At 38.6% G+C, this 16,009-nt stretch overlaps 1 protein-coding gene across 6 annotated transcripts in view; it reads right to left on the bottom strand.

Moving 5' to 3' along the window:
* Positions 1–16,009, bottom strand: part of LOC135709140 (protein split ends-like) — a 55,811-nt gene that overhangs the window by 28,206 nt on the left and 11,596 nt on the right. For all 6 annotated transcript variants that reach the window (XM_065231349.1, XM_065231344.1, XM_065231346.1 and 3 more), the window contains 2 exons: positions 5,363–5,678; positions 4,941–5,294 (listed from right to left, as the gene is read on the bottom strand). In XM_065231349.1, the coding sequence (XP_065087421.1) occupies positions 4,941–5,294; positions 5,363–5,452 (444 nt within the window). In that variant the 5' untranslated portion in view covers positions 5,453–5,678. The remainder of the gene's footprint in view (positions 1–4,940; positions 5,295–5,362; positions 5,679–16,009) is intronic.

The following is a 16,009-nucleotide window of genomic DNA, read 5'->3' as shown; positions in this document are numbered from 1 at the left end:
TTGAAAACAATGCCTTCTCTAGATGATTTCCAGAAACTAAAAACTCACCCACGTAAACCCACATAACCATTGGGTAGGGAAAGACTGCCCCCAACCCAGGTGTTATGTTGGTTTGCGTGGGAGTGTCTCGAATTCCTAGGCATCATCGAGAGAAGTCTTTGTTTACAAAAGCTTCTAGGCCATTTTTCTAGCTGAATCTAGATTTGAGCTAGTTGGATTCTGTTACTGCATACACCAGATTTACAGCCCGAGCAAAGTACAGCATCAAAATGACAGCAATTTGAAATCAAGTTTTGATATCAACATCAAACTGAAATCTTAATTTGATTTCAGTTTATGCAATTGACTAATTTTGTTTTCATTTTGCTGTACATTTGCTCTTCAAAAATATGTTGTTGCGGGTTTGTTTTCATGCCTTATCATAACATCAAATTGAATACTTGTTTTGTTATCAACAGGAAAAATTGATATCAAATTGAGTTTTCAGTTTGCTCTCACTGATAGCAGAAATTGTTTTCAATGTGATGTCACAGGAAGATTTTTTGCTCTCAATTTTGATATTTTAACCGTTAAAACGACCAAAACGACAGCAACCTGAGTAATCATTATCAGCGAAATCACAACATCAAATTTAGATTTCAATTTGATCTCAGACTTTGCTCGGGAGAACAACCATCATGAGGGTCAAGTCTCCCCTCGAATCAAGTATGGACACTCTCCTTTACTGTTATCTCCTCAATTTATCCGCGTTATCCAACAGTTAGTGCAGAGCAAGAAAACAGGATCCGTAACACAGCATGTATTTCTGGCTGGATGAAATCTTCGCAACACTCGCAATGTCAGATGCATGGTTTTATCGCTTTTAATGGTGCTCTGCATGCAAATCCTTTAGTGATCCACAAGTTCCACATCATACCTTCGGTAATTTTGGAGCACTACAGTACGCAGTATCATTTGGGATGAATGTGTGCAAAACTTTGCCAGACGAAACGAAACGGATTTATAATTGCTCTCTGCCGTAATTTGAAAATGTGAGTAGAATTAATAGAAGAATCAGTATTATATTACATTGCAGAAAATACCTCTCAAAATACAACCAAATTGCAAAACTTTCAGCTGCTTGCAAATCGACGTTTTGTTTTGATACGATTGTTTTTGTTTTCGTTTCTTGTGTACTGCTTTGCGTCAATGAATGAAATACAGGTTTGACAAAATGTATTTCATGTTTCTTTCATTCTTCGGATTTACTTACACAGCAGCACATATGACGTCAAACTCGAAGCTTCTTTTGACGACATATAGGGATGAAAGAGATGACAGTTTACATAGTCGGACCTGTTGTCAACTATCGTGACGCTGTTCATTTATGTAAATTTGACAGCGAATGAACCGATTTCATGGTTCACTACCACAAGCTGAGTCAATGAAGGAGGCAGGTTTGTTTTCAATTGCATGTAAATGACTAATGAATCAAACGACAAGAAGGGGTTTCTCGTTTGACAATGAACCTTTCATGACTCAATTGAAGATGTTAACGAAGCTCAAATGATTAATCCATGGTGTGTTGATAATGAAAGGTTGCCTTTCTCATTTTCGTGGTTTATTTTCGTTTGAGTTTGAAGTTTTACCGCACTGATCTCAGCACACACAAAGCTTTGGCAGTCGTAATGCTCACGTGTTCGTTGCACCTGAACTTCGAGTCGATGGTAACTTCGAGGTCACAGATGGACGACACATGTTCTAATGATGGTGTTTTCATCCTGTATTGATGAAGAATGGGATTATTGCAGAGCTCGAAGGTAATAATTTTGTACTTCTTGCAATTAATCCGCATGCCATTATCGCCACACCATACCAGCATAGTATCAATATCTTCTTGTAGGGCAGTACGATCCAGACGAGAATCTATGACTAGAGCTCCACCGAATATGTCGTTTTATGAGTTGCCGATAAAACGTTTGAGTGAAATTTTGTTAGGCTTTAAATTCGGCCGAATATTCGGTACAGCACTAGCTATGAAACGATAGATTTTTAGGTCATCAGCGAATGAAAGCTTGAACGAGGAAAGTAGCAAACACAGGTCATTTATAAAAATGTTGAATATTAGTTGTCCAAGAACGCTTCCTTGGGGTATACCAGACGGGATGTTGATAGTGCGGGATCGAGCCGAGTCGACCGCAACATATGCGGTACGATCGCACAAGTACGAATATATAAACTCTGTAATCCAATCTATGTGCTTCAGTTTCTCCCCGATCGAATGTGCGGTATAGTGTCGACCGCGTCAACCTGCCGCCTCTCTTCTACTTCGCGGGACAGTGAGGTGACGTAACAAATTATAGGAGACGCCACGTTGTATATAACGTTGTGCACCAGTCTTTCAAACACTTAGCTGAGACAGCAAAGTATAGATACGCCGCGATAATGGGTCACCTGATTACAGTTGCCATACTTGTGAATAGGAACGATATAAGCAGCTTTCCAAGCCGTCGGAAAGGTTCTTTCATGCAGCGATCGGTTGAATAAGCGTGCAATTGGGTTCGCTACTTCTCTGGAAAAGTTTTTCAGAAAGAGGGGTGTTATACCTTCCGGCCCAAGACCTTTTTTGATGTCAAGGTCATCGATGAATTCTACTACTTCTTTTACAGAAAACTGAATAACTGGTAGGTTGATGTTCTGCGAATGAATGTGAGCAAAACAGTCGCGCCTTGGTACATGTGACACTTTGCTAAATACGCTTTTGAAGAGCATGGCAAAAAGGTTTGCGGCATCCACATTTGTATTAGTCAAGGCCTAATTAAAGCTAACGTTGCATGGCTTGCGAGTAAATGCATGCCGTTTCTTCACGAAATCCCAGAAGCACGATGGGTTTTGTTTTACGCTGTACTGGATCTTAAATAAGTAGTTATCATAGGTGGATAATAGAACTTTTCATGCTCGGAAGAAACATTCATGGATGCAGGGCGTCTTAGTGAAGGCCCCTCAGAAGGGGGATCTGACTGTGTTTTGTTCTCACAGTTCTGTGCTGAATTGGATACAGGAGAAGATCGACGCGACTCTCTAGCAGGTTTCTATGCCTCACGCTCTGCATCATCCTGGAGCACGTCAACGAATTCCAAGAGCCATCTACTTGGTATTCAAACTGCTTTGGAAGCCTATCACTATTGAGCACTTCAACGACAACACGGTGCTGACATGCAGAGTAAGTGCGATGGATCTCATCATCAACGTCAAAAAGATAAAGCCGTAGGATGTCATCACGCACAGCCCTTCCAACTTCACGGTAGCGGGGCAAGCAGTGGAGAAAGTCGAATGTTTCCAATATCTTGGCACCCAGATAGCGTCATATGTGCACGAATCAAGAAGGCTAGTGCTGCTTTTGCGAGTTAACAAAATGTATGGAGATCTAACCAGAAAAGTGAACGCACCAAAATCCGAATTTTGAATTCAAACGTGTAATCGGGAGCGTAAATGGAGGTGGATCGTCCACACACTAGGAAGGGGCGGAAACGAAATCTGCAAGCAAGCGCTGAATTCAAACCCGACAGGACGTTGCAGCAGACGCAGTCACAGGGGCTCATGGCAGTGAGACTCAACAAGGAAATAAAGTAAGTCGACATGAATCTGACCTGAGCCAAGGTCATGGCTAAAACGAGCTGCCGCCCAGGATGGAAATCTTTCACGTTGGCCCTATGCAAAATAACAAAAAAAGGAATTTTCGCAATTGATTTCACTGAACAAAAATGTTACTGCATTTTATGTTAAATGCAAAAAAACCGGAGAAAAGTTCTCTCCACCACCCCTCTATTGAAAATGAAAAATTGTTTCCAAATTTTGAAAGCCTAATTAGTTTCAAGATTGCAAATTTTGCCCCATAGATTAGCAAATGTTATGAAGTCCGAAATTTGAAATATTCTTAAAAGTTTCGGAATTTGTGATATCTAAGCTACATGTAAATTATTGGAAGGGCACTAGGCTGAATTGATCGATTGAGGCGATTGCCTACGGTCCATAAAATAAAAATAAAAAATAAACTGTACGAGCGATTGTCTAAAACGTCTTAAAAACGGTATACGTTGTTTATGAACAACAGCCAGTTTTATTCAATTTTTTTAAACTATTTGGTTACTAAGTCACTATTTTCCTGGATACTAACGTGATTGCCTCTCATGCCAAAAGGCCTGGGTTCAATCCCAGTCGGCGCCGCCGGGATGTTCTGAGGCATAACATCTCTGATCACGGGAAGTAAAACCGTTGGATGAACCGGGGAATGAGTTGATGGGTCGATAAGTAGGGACCAGGTGTGGGAGCTGCCTCCTTGGCGTCGATAGCATTGGTACTCAGTACGGAAAACAAAATCGACGGAAAACAAATTAAAGAAAAAAAGAAAAGAAAAAAAAACCGCTTCCAGCCATCATCAACCGTTGCCTATGGTATATAATTTGTGCCTGGTGGCCTCACAACTAGATCTCTAATGCTGATCTCCATCGTCGAAGCCGATATCAACAAAAAATCCAGAACGTCAGCCACACACTACGAAGGGGTGGGTAAAAAATCTGCAAGCAAGCACTGGATTGGAACCCGGCAGTACATCGCAGCAGAAACAGACCCAAGGGTTTATGGAGGTGGAGCCTCAGCGAGCAAATCTAGCAATTCGATAAGAATTTGACCTGGGCCCAGTTCAGAGCAAAAGCAAGCAGCCGCCCACGATCGAAGCCTTTTACGTTGTCGCTTTGCACCACTGAAGATGCCCTTGATACTTAAGTAAGTAATTAAACATTATGTGCAACGGTTGAATTTAATACGTAGTTTAAAATGCTAATGTAGTATTGGCTAACCATCGGTTTCCCAACCCTCGATATGAAATTGGATAAGCAGGTACAACGAAAAAAGGAAAAGGCCAATAAACAAGCATCGCAAAAAGAAACAAAAATACATACCGAACTCCATTGTGAAGAGGATGAAGCGTTCGAATGAGGAATCTGCTGATTGCTGACGTGTGAAGTATTGTGAACACCTCCGGCACCAACCGAGGCGTTGTTGTTTGTGCTGCTTCCGCTGGCTGCTGCTGCTGCTGATGCTACTGATGTTGTGGTAATACTAGAATTGTTATTTTGGTTGTCTCCTGCCTCGTTAATCCAGGTTCCTTGCTGATCCGATGGTACAGAGATTTCAGCTTTCAGAGACGGAAGGTTTGCTGGTGGTCGACGAGCCGAGGGAACCTTTCCCAAACTTTGCATTCCATGTTTACGAGGAGCTGCACTTTTCTGAGTGGATGGTTCAAGAGATTCTCCCTGTGGGTAGAAGAATATTATCCAAATTAACGAGTTACTTTCAAACAGTTGCCCTATTCGCTACTTACCCGACTTGTGCTGTAGAGCTTGTTGATATCTAACGCTGCGAATTTGGGCTTTGCATTTCGCTCCCCCCTAGTTCCCCCCAATGCATTCATGCTGCCAGAGAATCTTCATCAGCGAAAAAGTGTGGAAGCCTGTTGCGCACCTCAACCAGTCTTGATTTGTCGCGCCCAGTGTCGCCTTATACTTCTATTTGTTGGCGGCCCTTGCTTCGGTTAGATGGCAGTACTAAGGATTTTGATACCTGAGATGCAATAAGCAATTTCAGGTAAACAGTGCAGCGATGGAGTTCCTGTGGCTTTGGTGTCAGTGATAATGTCGCTAAAATTACAAAGAAAAAAATATAGATACATTAAATTATAGGGTAGATACATCATGTAATAATATTATAATATCAATTAACATAAATTTATATAATTGTAATTATTTGATTTGCCCTTTTAGGTCTTTTCACGGTAGCGATGCTCTGAGCAAGCTCGCTTCTCGACTGTAGTCGTGCTGTACCACGCAGTTTGCAGTCATGGTACTCTGACTGTTAATTGTAAGTACTAGAAAAATTACACAATCTTCACACCATGACTAAACACATATAATATAATTTCACAACAGTTTGATTTGTTGATTTTCAAAATGAAATTTAAGAATAGATAAAATATTAGGAACTATAAACATTTAACTCACACCTAATAAACAGTTATAGCGTGCAGATATGCTCAGTATGTATCACAATCTGTTATCACCTTCTCAAATCAAACCCAGTTGAACAAGCTTGAAGTTGAACGAGACACCCAACGTTGTGGCAGACTCAACCGTTTACTTGCTGAAATAAAAATATTTTCACTTTCTCCCACGCTTCATCGATGAAGTGAAGAAGATTAATTAGGGAACATGTATAAATGACGAAGCATTTCAAGGGAGTAGTTCAGAAGTTGTGACGAGCCATATATTAGGTATAGCAAAATACGGGGGAGGTGGGTTTCTAAATTGACCAAAATATGCAACGTCATTTATGGCTAGTCCCTTAGTTTGTCGATTGGTTCCTGCCCTAATACAGTTTTGGAAGAAAGCAACAAAGTTTACGTTTTCAGTGCTAAATGGACAACCAGTATCGACATATCAATTATTGCATAAAGAAATTGCAACCTAGCCGAATAAATAAACGTATGTGGCACAGATCATACAACGTCATTAGTACTTGGGAGACAACAAAGAAAGTTGCCATATACCTACGTACCTTTAATATATTCACACCAACACTCTGCCATTTCAATCAGACGCAAGACAGAGCGCTTTCAATCTTCGGCCCGAGATCTGAATAGAGAAGTGTAGCTAGTGCTAAAACCGCACGACCTTGCACTTTTTCCAGCGAAACTGGAAGCTAATCGCTTCCATTAAACGATAACGAACATTGTTCCAGTTTTACAAATACTGATGGATAGATGCATCAACTGAAGAAAAGAAAAAGGTTTATACCTACTTTTAATAAATGGTTTTGGATATTTTGATTTGCAAGTCGGGGGTAGGAGGGGCATAGTGAACAGTTGGGACAAAATGAGCATCTTTTACTTTAGTCTTAAATTTCTAATTCTTAAAAAACAAATTAATTGTTGGTTTAGATTTAATATTATATTGATATTGAACCTACTATAAATTAAGTTGTTTTGAGCAATTCTCGATTACTTTTTCAAAGAGACGTATCTGCTTTTGTGATCAAAGATTCAACATATCAATTTGTCGAAACTCTTAGAACTCCCACGCAAACTAACAATAATATCTTGTTGGGGAAACATTACTCTCTCTGATGGTGGTATTAGTTTAAGTGGGAGTGGTCAGAGTTTCGACTTATTGATGTTTGAATCTTTGTTTACAAAAGCAAATACGTCCCAGCGCCGTCGGTAAACAGGTAAAAAATGAGGTTAACTGACGCCATTGATACGTCCCTTTGAAAAAGTAATCGAGAATTTAAGAATCATCATGCCTACTTTTCCCTACCTACACGGATAGGAATCTCCTTATACCTTTTGGCAAATTTCTATTGCTGATTATTCAAAAAATGTATAAGTGAACTAATAAGCAGACGTCTTGCAAAAAGTTAATGAAGATCATGTGTCAAATGAAATGCATAAGCGATCACACATACCTTTAATGCATTCTTATATGACCTATGTGGTTTGTCTTATGGAATGTATATGGCTGATGTCTTGGCAAAAATGTATAAGTGAAACATGAATAAAATAATTGATTTTCGTTTCGTACTGTACCACTACGTATGACGCTGCTATGAAGAAAAATGTTATGTTTGATTTTTCGCTTTTGCATAAATATTATGGTGGGTCAACTTTACAGCCCCTTGCAGTAGTTGTTTCAAATTCCGATGGATAGATGCATCAACTGAAGAAAATAAAAAAATGTATAGGGCAGGGTGGGGCAAGATCGCCACCCGGGGCAATATAGGTACACTTAAATTTTACATCAAAAATCCTATGTATTTGAAAACCGCACATACAGTGCACTTACAGTTGTGGCCTTTAAATTAGCACAATAGGCCGATTTTCATACAAACTAGCCAACTGTGGCATGTAGCAACTTTTTTTTTATCCTGATAGGATTGCAATGATCGGGGTTGATGAGAAAATTTTTCAAGTGACTACGATGCCGGACGGATTAGTCTATGGTGACCAATTAAACACCGGATTCACGATCTTAATTAATCATAATCTTCTTGAAAATCTTTATGGTTTGGTAATCGCTGGGCTGTCTATGTCTTCTTCTCATTCGTACGTCATTTTTAATGTCTGGATGGTTTTCTTGTCTAAGGTCATGATGTGTTTGTGTATCAGTGTGTGTGTGTGTGTGTGTGTGTGTGTGTTTTTGCACCAAATGATTATATTTCTTCCTCATCTCCTAGTATTACCTGCGCTCAAAAAAAAAAAAGTTTATACCATAACATATCTAACTTACTATCCACATTTGTTGACTAATACCTAAACGTAATTTTTAATTTTATGGCGATAAGTTGCTCAAAACAGCAGCCTGTAATTCCGCATAAGAATCCACCTCCAATTTAATGTCTTTCGATATTTTCGAAGGCGAACACTCCGCAACCAATTATTGCTAGTGATTCTGTCCAATTGTTAGGTATCCAAATTATAGTCATTCGTAAATTTATCATTGAATATATGGATGAATTATCTATTATTGAATAACTATTATTTACGATAATTACATGAAATAAATAAAATATAAACTACAAAACTACTAAAATCTCAAAAGAAATTCTCACAAATGTATTTTACGCAACCAGGAATCTGAAAACCATTAGACGCTATAATGATACTTTGCGCATGCTAGACACAAGAATAGGCCAAAAGGCAAGTGTCCGACACACAAAATCCGTCAAATCCACTCGTAGCCACAATCAACGATTCTACGAATCGCGAGCGCTCACGAATCATAAAACCGCCGACTGCGACACTCTGATAGCGAAATTGACGGCTCCATGCGTCAAACCCCCGCCTTCTAATCTCCTCCCGTATCCAACAAACACAAATCCCCATTACAACATCTAACGAATTCAAAACTCCGAAAATCACTCATCTATAGCAAGTGAGTGGAAGCAACCTTGCATGCAACCATTCTTCATGATACACTTGTTCTGCCTATCTTTCTATTATGCCTGTGGACATGCGTTAGCTTCGAAACTTCTAACCAAACTGGGAAATCTATCAGATCACAAAAACTTGAAAAAACTTTCAAAGGTATTATTGATTATTTTACACAAAAACGAGCAAGTAATATTAAATCATTTCTATCGTATGCTAATGCCAATTGACTGTAACAAAAATAATATGCTAAAATAAAATAAAATTTTAATAAAATGATATGCAAAATTTACTAGAAGATCATTATTTTATTGGTGAGAAGTTTCTAATAAGCCCTCCCAGTTCCTCTGTATACAGAACAAATCTAATACTATAATCAGAATTGCTCAGTCTGCATGAAGCAGCCGATTTCATCAAGGAAGTTCTATTAACAACCAAGAATTAATCGTTTGAGGCATACTGAAGCATTAAGAAGGTGATATGTGTCACTATGGGATATCATCATCGTTGCAAATATAAAGAAATTAAACATAACCCTTTGCTTCAGTACCGTCAATCTCCATGTCCATGGGGAGGGAACTAGCCAACTGTGGCATGAGCAGCTATAAATTTTAAAACTATAACACTTCGGAAATTTCGAATATAAATGTGCTAATTAGTTGGCCACTTTCAACCAGCCCGTCAATTTCCGGCAAGCGCTTCCAATAATTGTATATTACGTACACGCAAAATTCAGCATATTTGTAGTTTTGTGTAAAATTTCAGCTCAATTGATCATAATAAAATATAGTTGCAACATGCCAAAGTTGGCTGGTTTGTATGAACATTTAAAGACCACGACTGAAAGTACCCTTAAACAATGATCTTAATATGTAACGTTTCAAAAATGATTTAGAAATATTCAAAAAACTACAGAGAAATGGATGAAAATATGCCGAACGAAAAAACCTCTCTTTGTATTAAGGATTTGCTATAATCAATATCTCTTTTTTTTGCGTTTTATTTTCATAGTTCAATGTAACAGCTATACACTAGTAGGTATAATGCTTATTGTAAGACCATTGTTCCAGTCTACCTTCTTACCATAGCCCATTGCTCGAACTTTTCTTCGTACACGGCCCATCACATTTTGCACGAGCCCTAGGGTAGAGCGCTACTTCGTCGTAATCGCCCATTTCCGTTCTATCGATCAGAAAAGATCAATAATATCAATGATTTCACCGTGCACAAATCAATAATGGGTTTGTTCCGATGCGTTAGTTCATTAGCTACAACATAAATCCTGTTAGAGCGCATTATATGAATATTTACGCTCATTGTTCTCAAAACAAAAGAAGCGCTCCTAGCGAATCCCCTTTTTCTACGTTTATCCATAGGACGAAGAAAATCTAATGGCGTTTCAATGCGTTAGGACGGAATTGAAACTCGTAGAACGAATTTAGAAGCAAGAAGCAGTGCTAGATTTTAGACAATATCTCATCAATATGTGACTCTTTATCAAATCCAACGGTACGTATGGAAAGGTGAATAAATTTGCAAGTCATCTTTGATGGAAATATTCCATTTTTTGTTTAAACTCGTTCAGAAAAGAGAGATAAAGCGCGGGTTGTGCTTAGTAGGACGGAAATTAGATCAAAAACCCTATTCCCACTTGTTTACCTGCAAAATTCAATTTCCGCTTGAAATCCTTCGGGTCAATTGCAGTTCCACCCTTTTACTTCTGTATGTGCTTTACAATTGACCAGTATTCCTCAATTGGCCTTAGTTCCGGAGGATTGGCCGGATTCATCTTCTTGGGAACCACTGTGACGCCATTTTCTCTGTACCACTGTTTGGTGGAATTTGAGCTTGCCAACAGAGGTATAAAATTCCTGTCCAGTAATTTGATCGAAAATTGCCTGGAGCGGATAGACCGGGATTTTCGTTTCGAGCATGCAGGATCGAATCGCTACGTGTTTGCTCCGGTGAAGCCATGATGTAAACTTATCCATTTGACAGGTTTCTGCTCGATTGAAATGACCTTGACAGACAATCGATTGTTCCAATTTTGACATGTCGTCTCTTTATAAATTCATCAGGCTCTTTAATGTAAACAAATGCACTTATCCTGATAACCAATGCCTACTGTGGTTCTGTACACTCTTAGCTTGATTCAGTGAATTTTTGAAAAAAATTACTCAAAAAATGCCTTAATGCGGCAACTTTATCTGCGATGCAAGAAATATTGTGTTTTGCTGTGGCTAGCTGCGCGTACGCTGAGTAGATAGAAAGAAGATTTATCACGATTTTGAAGATTTCCTGCAAAAAGATGCGAGAAATGAAATAAGATTTTTCGAAGATTTATTCGCTAGTGTGAGATTTTATTAGCATCTAGAATTGAGATTTGGATGTGTCGCCCCCTCGCCTTAATGGCAGCGTTAAAAACTCTAAAAGCGTGTCTGGATTTTTTCGCGTTCAACCCTTTTAGTGGAATTCACCGAGGGGGACGACTCTATCTACGATGCAGAAAAGATTGTGTTTTGCTGTGGCTAGCTGCACGCACGCTGAGTAGATAGAAGGAAGATTTATGTCGATTTTGAAGATTTCCTGCAAAAAGATGACGCACGATGCAAGTAGATGCGAGAAATGAAAGATGATTTTTCGAAGATTGATTCGCTAGTGTGAGATTTTTTGAGCATCTAGAATTGAGATTTAGATGTGTCGCCCCCCTCGGAATTCACTTAAAACTTACGTGAAACACATATAGAATAATCACGTCATTTTCATTGGATAAATAAAATGGGTATAATTAGTATTTCTTTAGCATTCAGGATTGCATGATTTTTAGGAGAGTCACTAAAGTAGGCAGAAGTAGGAAAATTGAAACCTTACGTAATTTTCCACGTAGCATTTTTGTGGATTATTTAGAGTGTATGAATGAACCATTTAGTCAAGGCTATTTTTAACACAGATGGCACTGTTCCATTGGTAGTAAGTAATCAAAATCCCCATGTATAAATTTGGAAAACTGTAAATAGGTCAAACAAAAGTTGACAACAACCTAAAGAAATCATTCATCGACTTTTTCGTTAATTTTTATCCTGGAGATTATTGTTAAATAAGCTACAAAAATAAAAAAGCAAGCCAGAAAAATTAAATATCTCAATCTCTTAACATACCACGTATTTTGATGACGCTCGATTTTTTATTTTCCTCTCACAGACTACAAAATAGAGTACCTGACACTGTAAAGATGACAGGTATATATAGTACGCACAAAAGATACTTTATTAGCCTCGGTCCATTCATAAAAAAACGGCGGGAATTCTTGTTAGGGGCGGGGCTTAGAACGTATTTTTTGTATGCAAAAAAAGGAGGGTGTTCGGTTGTTAATCTAAATGCATATATAGAGTTACCAGACATGTTTGGAAGTGTCAGGTACTGTATTTTGTTGTCTTTGAAAGGGATTCATAGGTTTTTTGACTCCACTGTCCTCTGTGAACAACTAACGGAAAAAATATTGATTATGCGTAATTTCGGATCGATGTGACCTCAAAAAACAGTAATGACATCTGATAGAAAATGAATGCAGAAGCTCGACTAAATGGTTCATTGGACAGGGTGAGTAGCAAGGTTAGGATGCAGAGGCTTCTCCTAGGGAAGTATCGATACGTTATTTAGGATTGTAGTTAGGGTTTTGATCAGAAATCCGGCTGTGAGGTATTAATTTGCAGAGTTGCCGCTGAAATTAAATTCCCGGTTTTTCCCGAATGCCCAACATTTTTTTTATCCCCATAGGATTGCAATAGTCGGGGTCGGTTTAAAAAAATTATCATCCGAATAAACACCAGACTATCGAAATCAGCTCTCACAACCTTCTTGTTGTGAATAAGTATCAGTCAGCGTTCCTGTCATATTGTTTGTCATTGTAATTTCTATTATCAGTGTCTTTGTGAAATTTAGAATATACGCGGTTTTCACAGTCTCGGAATATCTGTGGTTTTTACGCAGTTTTTGGAATTTATGCGAATGTCTTTATTAGTTCAGATTGTATACGAAACGCGCATTAAACATGAAATTAGTTTATTTTTTAGCTTTTGAAATGCAGATTATTACACGGTATTTGAAAACGCCTCCTCCCCTCTCAGAGTGTGGCCGACCTACCTCCACTCACGTTCTCGAATGTCAGCTGTTATTTTCTGGATTTTTATTTATTCTTTGTTAGGCTAGTTTATCTCCATTATTTTCTAGATACTTTGATACTTAGTATCAATTTGAATATATTTTTCAAGCACGAGTCCTTTTATGATTTCAAAGCACCAGAATCTACAATGAAACAGAGTCATGGAAGGTCAATTAGCCGATCGCTATAGGGTTGAATGGGTCGTTATACAGAATCGACATCGACAACGTAGCTCACTACCTGATATCTAGTTGTGAGGCTATCAGGCATGAATCATGTACCACAGGCAATGGTTGAAGTACACCTCCAGTCCCTGGGTGCCCCATGTCTCGCTGGCGTACAGCAACACAGACCCCACACTCGAGTTGAGAACTCAGACCCAGGTGCGCAAAACTATCTGGTGTGATCACCAAACGCCTCGTAAACGCGCAAAGGCAGCCCTAGCCTTCCCCGATTCGTGCATCCGTCACTCTTGGTTCCGTCGTAAGACGCCATATGAAATTTCATTTTGTTGTTTCTTTAAAAAAAAGGGTGTTCTAAAAGTATACAAGAAAAACCGCAAATCGGTCGAAAAGCCCAGAAGAAGTGTAGAGTGTGGTTGAATGAGCGGCCAAATTATGTTCTGGAGACACTCCTCCTTGTAAAGTTGTCCATTCATAGCCGCTCCAGTGATGAAAACTTTTGTTTTCTTTCCGCAACTGCAGATGCCTTGCCAAATCATCAACTTGCGAGCGAATTTATCCGGAGCATCCCCCTTACGTTTAGCGAAGTAAAAATTTTGGCCTGGGATTTGTCCAAAGTTCATTTTTACGTAAGCTTCAGCGTCCATCAAAATGTGATTGTGCAGAATTTTTTCACGTCTGTCACGTTCCATCTTCGAAAACTTTTGAACAAGTATATGAATCCACTACTAAATATACAATTCTTCTGGATCAAAACGCTGTCATTAGTTTCTTGCTGCGACAACTAGAGACGCTGCAGTAATTAAAAAGAAGTGGCCAAATACTAACTGGAACAGACTTTACTTTTGAGTTATTAATAATACGAAGCTAAATGTAGAGCAAATTTCAATAGTTTTCTGGAGGGAATCCCTTAAGTGTTCTGCACAAAATTTCAAAACTGTAATGGAGAAAATTTCTAGAGAACACAGACAGAACTAAACAATTGTTAAGGGGAATTCTAAAATTGAAAGTTATTCTCAAAACATTTCGGAATGATCCGAAGGAAATCCTTGAAAAATACAAACACACAATATATGAATATCAAAACATTGAAAAATTTGCCAGATTCTGTACAACGAAATTCAAGATGCAACAACATTAACAGAAATTCACAAGATTCTGAGACTTTGATTGAGAAAAAATAAAATGCAGGTTTTAGAAAACTGTTCAAGATAATGGGACTAATAATTTAACAAAAGTGTAACAGTAAGGAATGTTAGATCTCAAACTTGAATAATTCTCTATGAACATACATTCATATCCTAGAACTGGATACATTTCGGTGACGTCAAAAGTCTTGAATTGAATTTAATAAACATTTTAAAAATATCAGACTCTGAGACACTGCTATTTTTTAAAGATCTCAGACTTAATTGTTGTCAGGGTTGGTATGCTCAATTTTTCGCACAGATTACTCTTTTGCTAATAATTCGGCACTCACTTGGCTCTTCTTAAAGCAATATATAGAAAAGATTTTTAGCTTTATATAGGTACGTAACACACAGTAGATTTGTGTTTACGCAAAAAGCTGTTCTCAGCGGCACCGGTGGTGTAGTGGTAAGCGTGATTACCTCTCACCCCAGCAGGCCTGGGTACAATCCCAGTCGGCACCGCCGGGATGTTCTAAGACATAACATCTCTGAGCACGCGGTCCAAGGGAAGTAAAGCCGTTGGTCCCCGGTTCATGCGTTTATGGGTTGATAGGTAGGGTCTAGCTGTGGGTGCTGCCTTCCTGACGTCGGTAGCATTGGTGCTCAGCACGGAAAACAAATCAAGGAAAAAAAAACTGTTCTCATTTTTGTGTCTCAAAAACCAAACGAGAAACAATGGCAGCTCCTGAACATTCATCGAGTGAATTCAAATGTTGTGATTTAACTATTGTTTGCGTGTCTACAAAGAACTCTAAACCCACTCTATCAATTGCTTAACGTAAAACCAAGTTTCTTCAATTGAGTGAAACAATATTAACAAAAGAATAATATAACATCGACTCAGGGAGGTGAAAACATATGAAACATGAATCAAAACAATTGATTAAAAGAAGTATCGAGTTAGGGAGAGAGCATTGCTTGCTGAATTTCATCGAGTTAGGGAAAATATCGAGTAAGGGAGAGTTGACTGTATTTATTATCATGTTCAAAAAGACTTTAAAGCTGATATCATCAAATCTAAAAGGCATTACTAGGAATATACTCATTTCGGTATTGCTGCCTATTCAACTTCATAGCCTTCATTTTCAATCCCTATATAACCAAACTTCGCACATACTTTATTCAACACGAACCATTCCTTTTGTTACGCTAAGATGATTCACAACTACTGACGCAGTTTCAAGTGATACAACTCGTCACCAATCGTCAGCACTGATTTCTGTATTGAGCAATTCAATCAACTAGGTACATATGACAGAAAGCCACTTCCTCGCGAAAATAAGTGACTCGAAATTTTCTTCCAAAATGAAGCAACCAAATGTGAAATGGAACTCGCAAATATTGAAAAGCACAACCTAATATTAATGTTTTGCCTAGCTTGCAAAAAATGCATGTCTGACGAAGCTAACGAGCGTCTCCGCAACCTGCTCGCGAAACTACAGAACAGGCTGTTTTGATTTTTGTTTTACTCGGTGTCATTCGATTAGTAGGTACCTATACCTACCTATATATTTTC

Source organism: Ochlerotatus camptorhynchus, unplaced genomic scaffold (genome assembly GCF_037179485.1).
Source record: "Ochlerotatus camptorhynchus isolate MF236.1 unplaced genomic scaffold, CSIRO-AGI_Acam_v1.1 ptg000351l, whole genome shotgun sequence".
Classification (NCBI taxonomy): Eukaryota; Metazoa; Arthropoda; class Insecta; order Diptera; family Culicidae; genus Ochlerotatus; species Ochlerotatus camptorhynchus.
The sequence above is the reverse complement of the archived record's forward strand: the minus strand, read 5'-3'. Positions and strand labels throughout refer to the sequence as shown.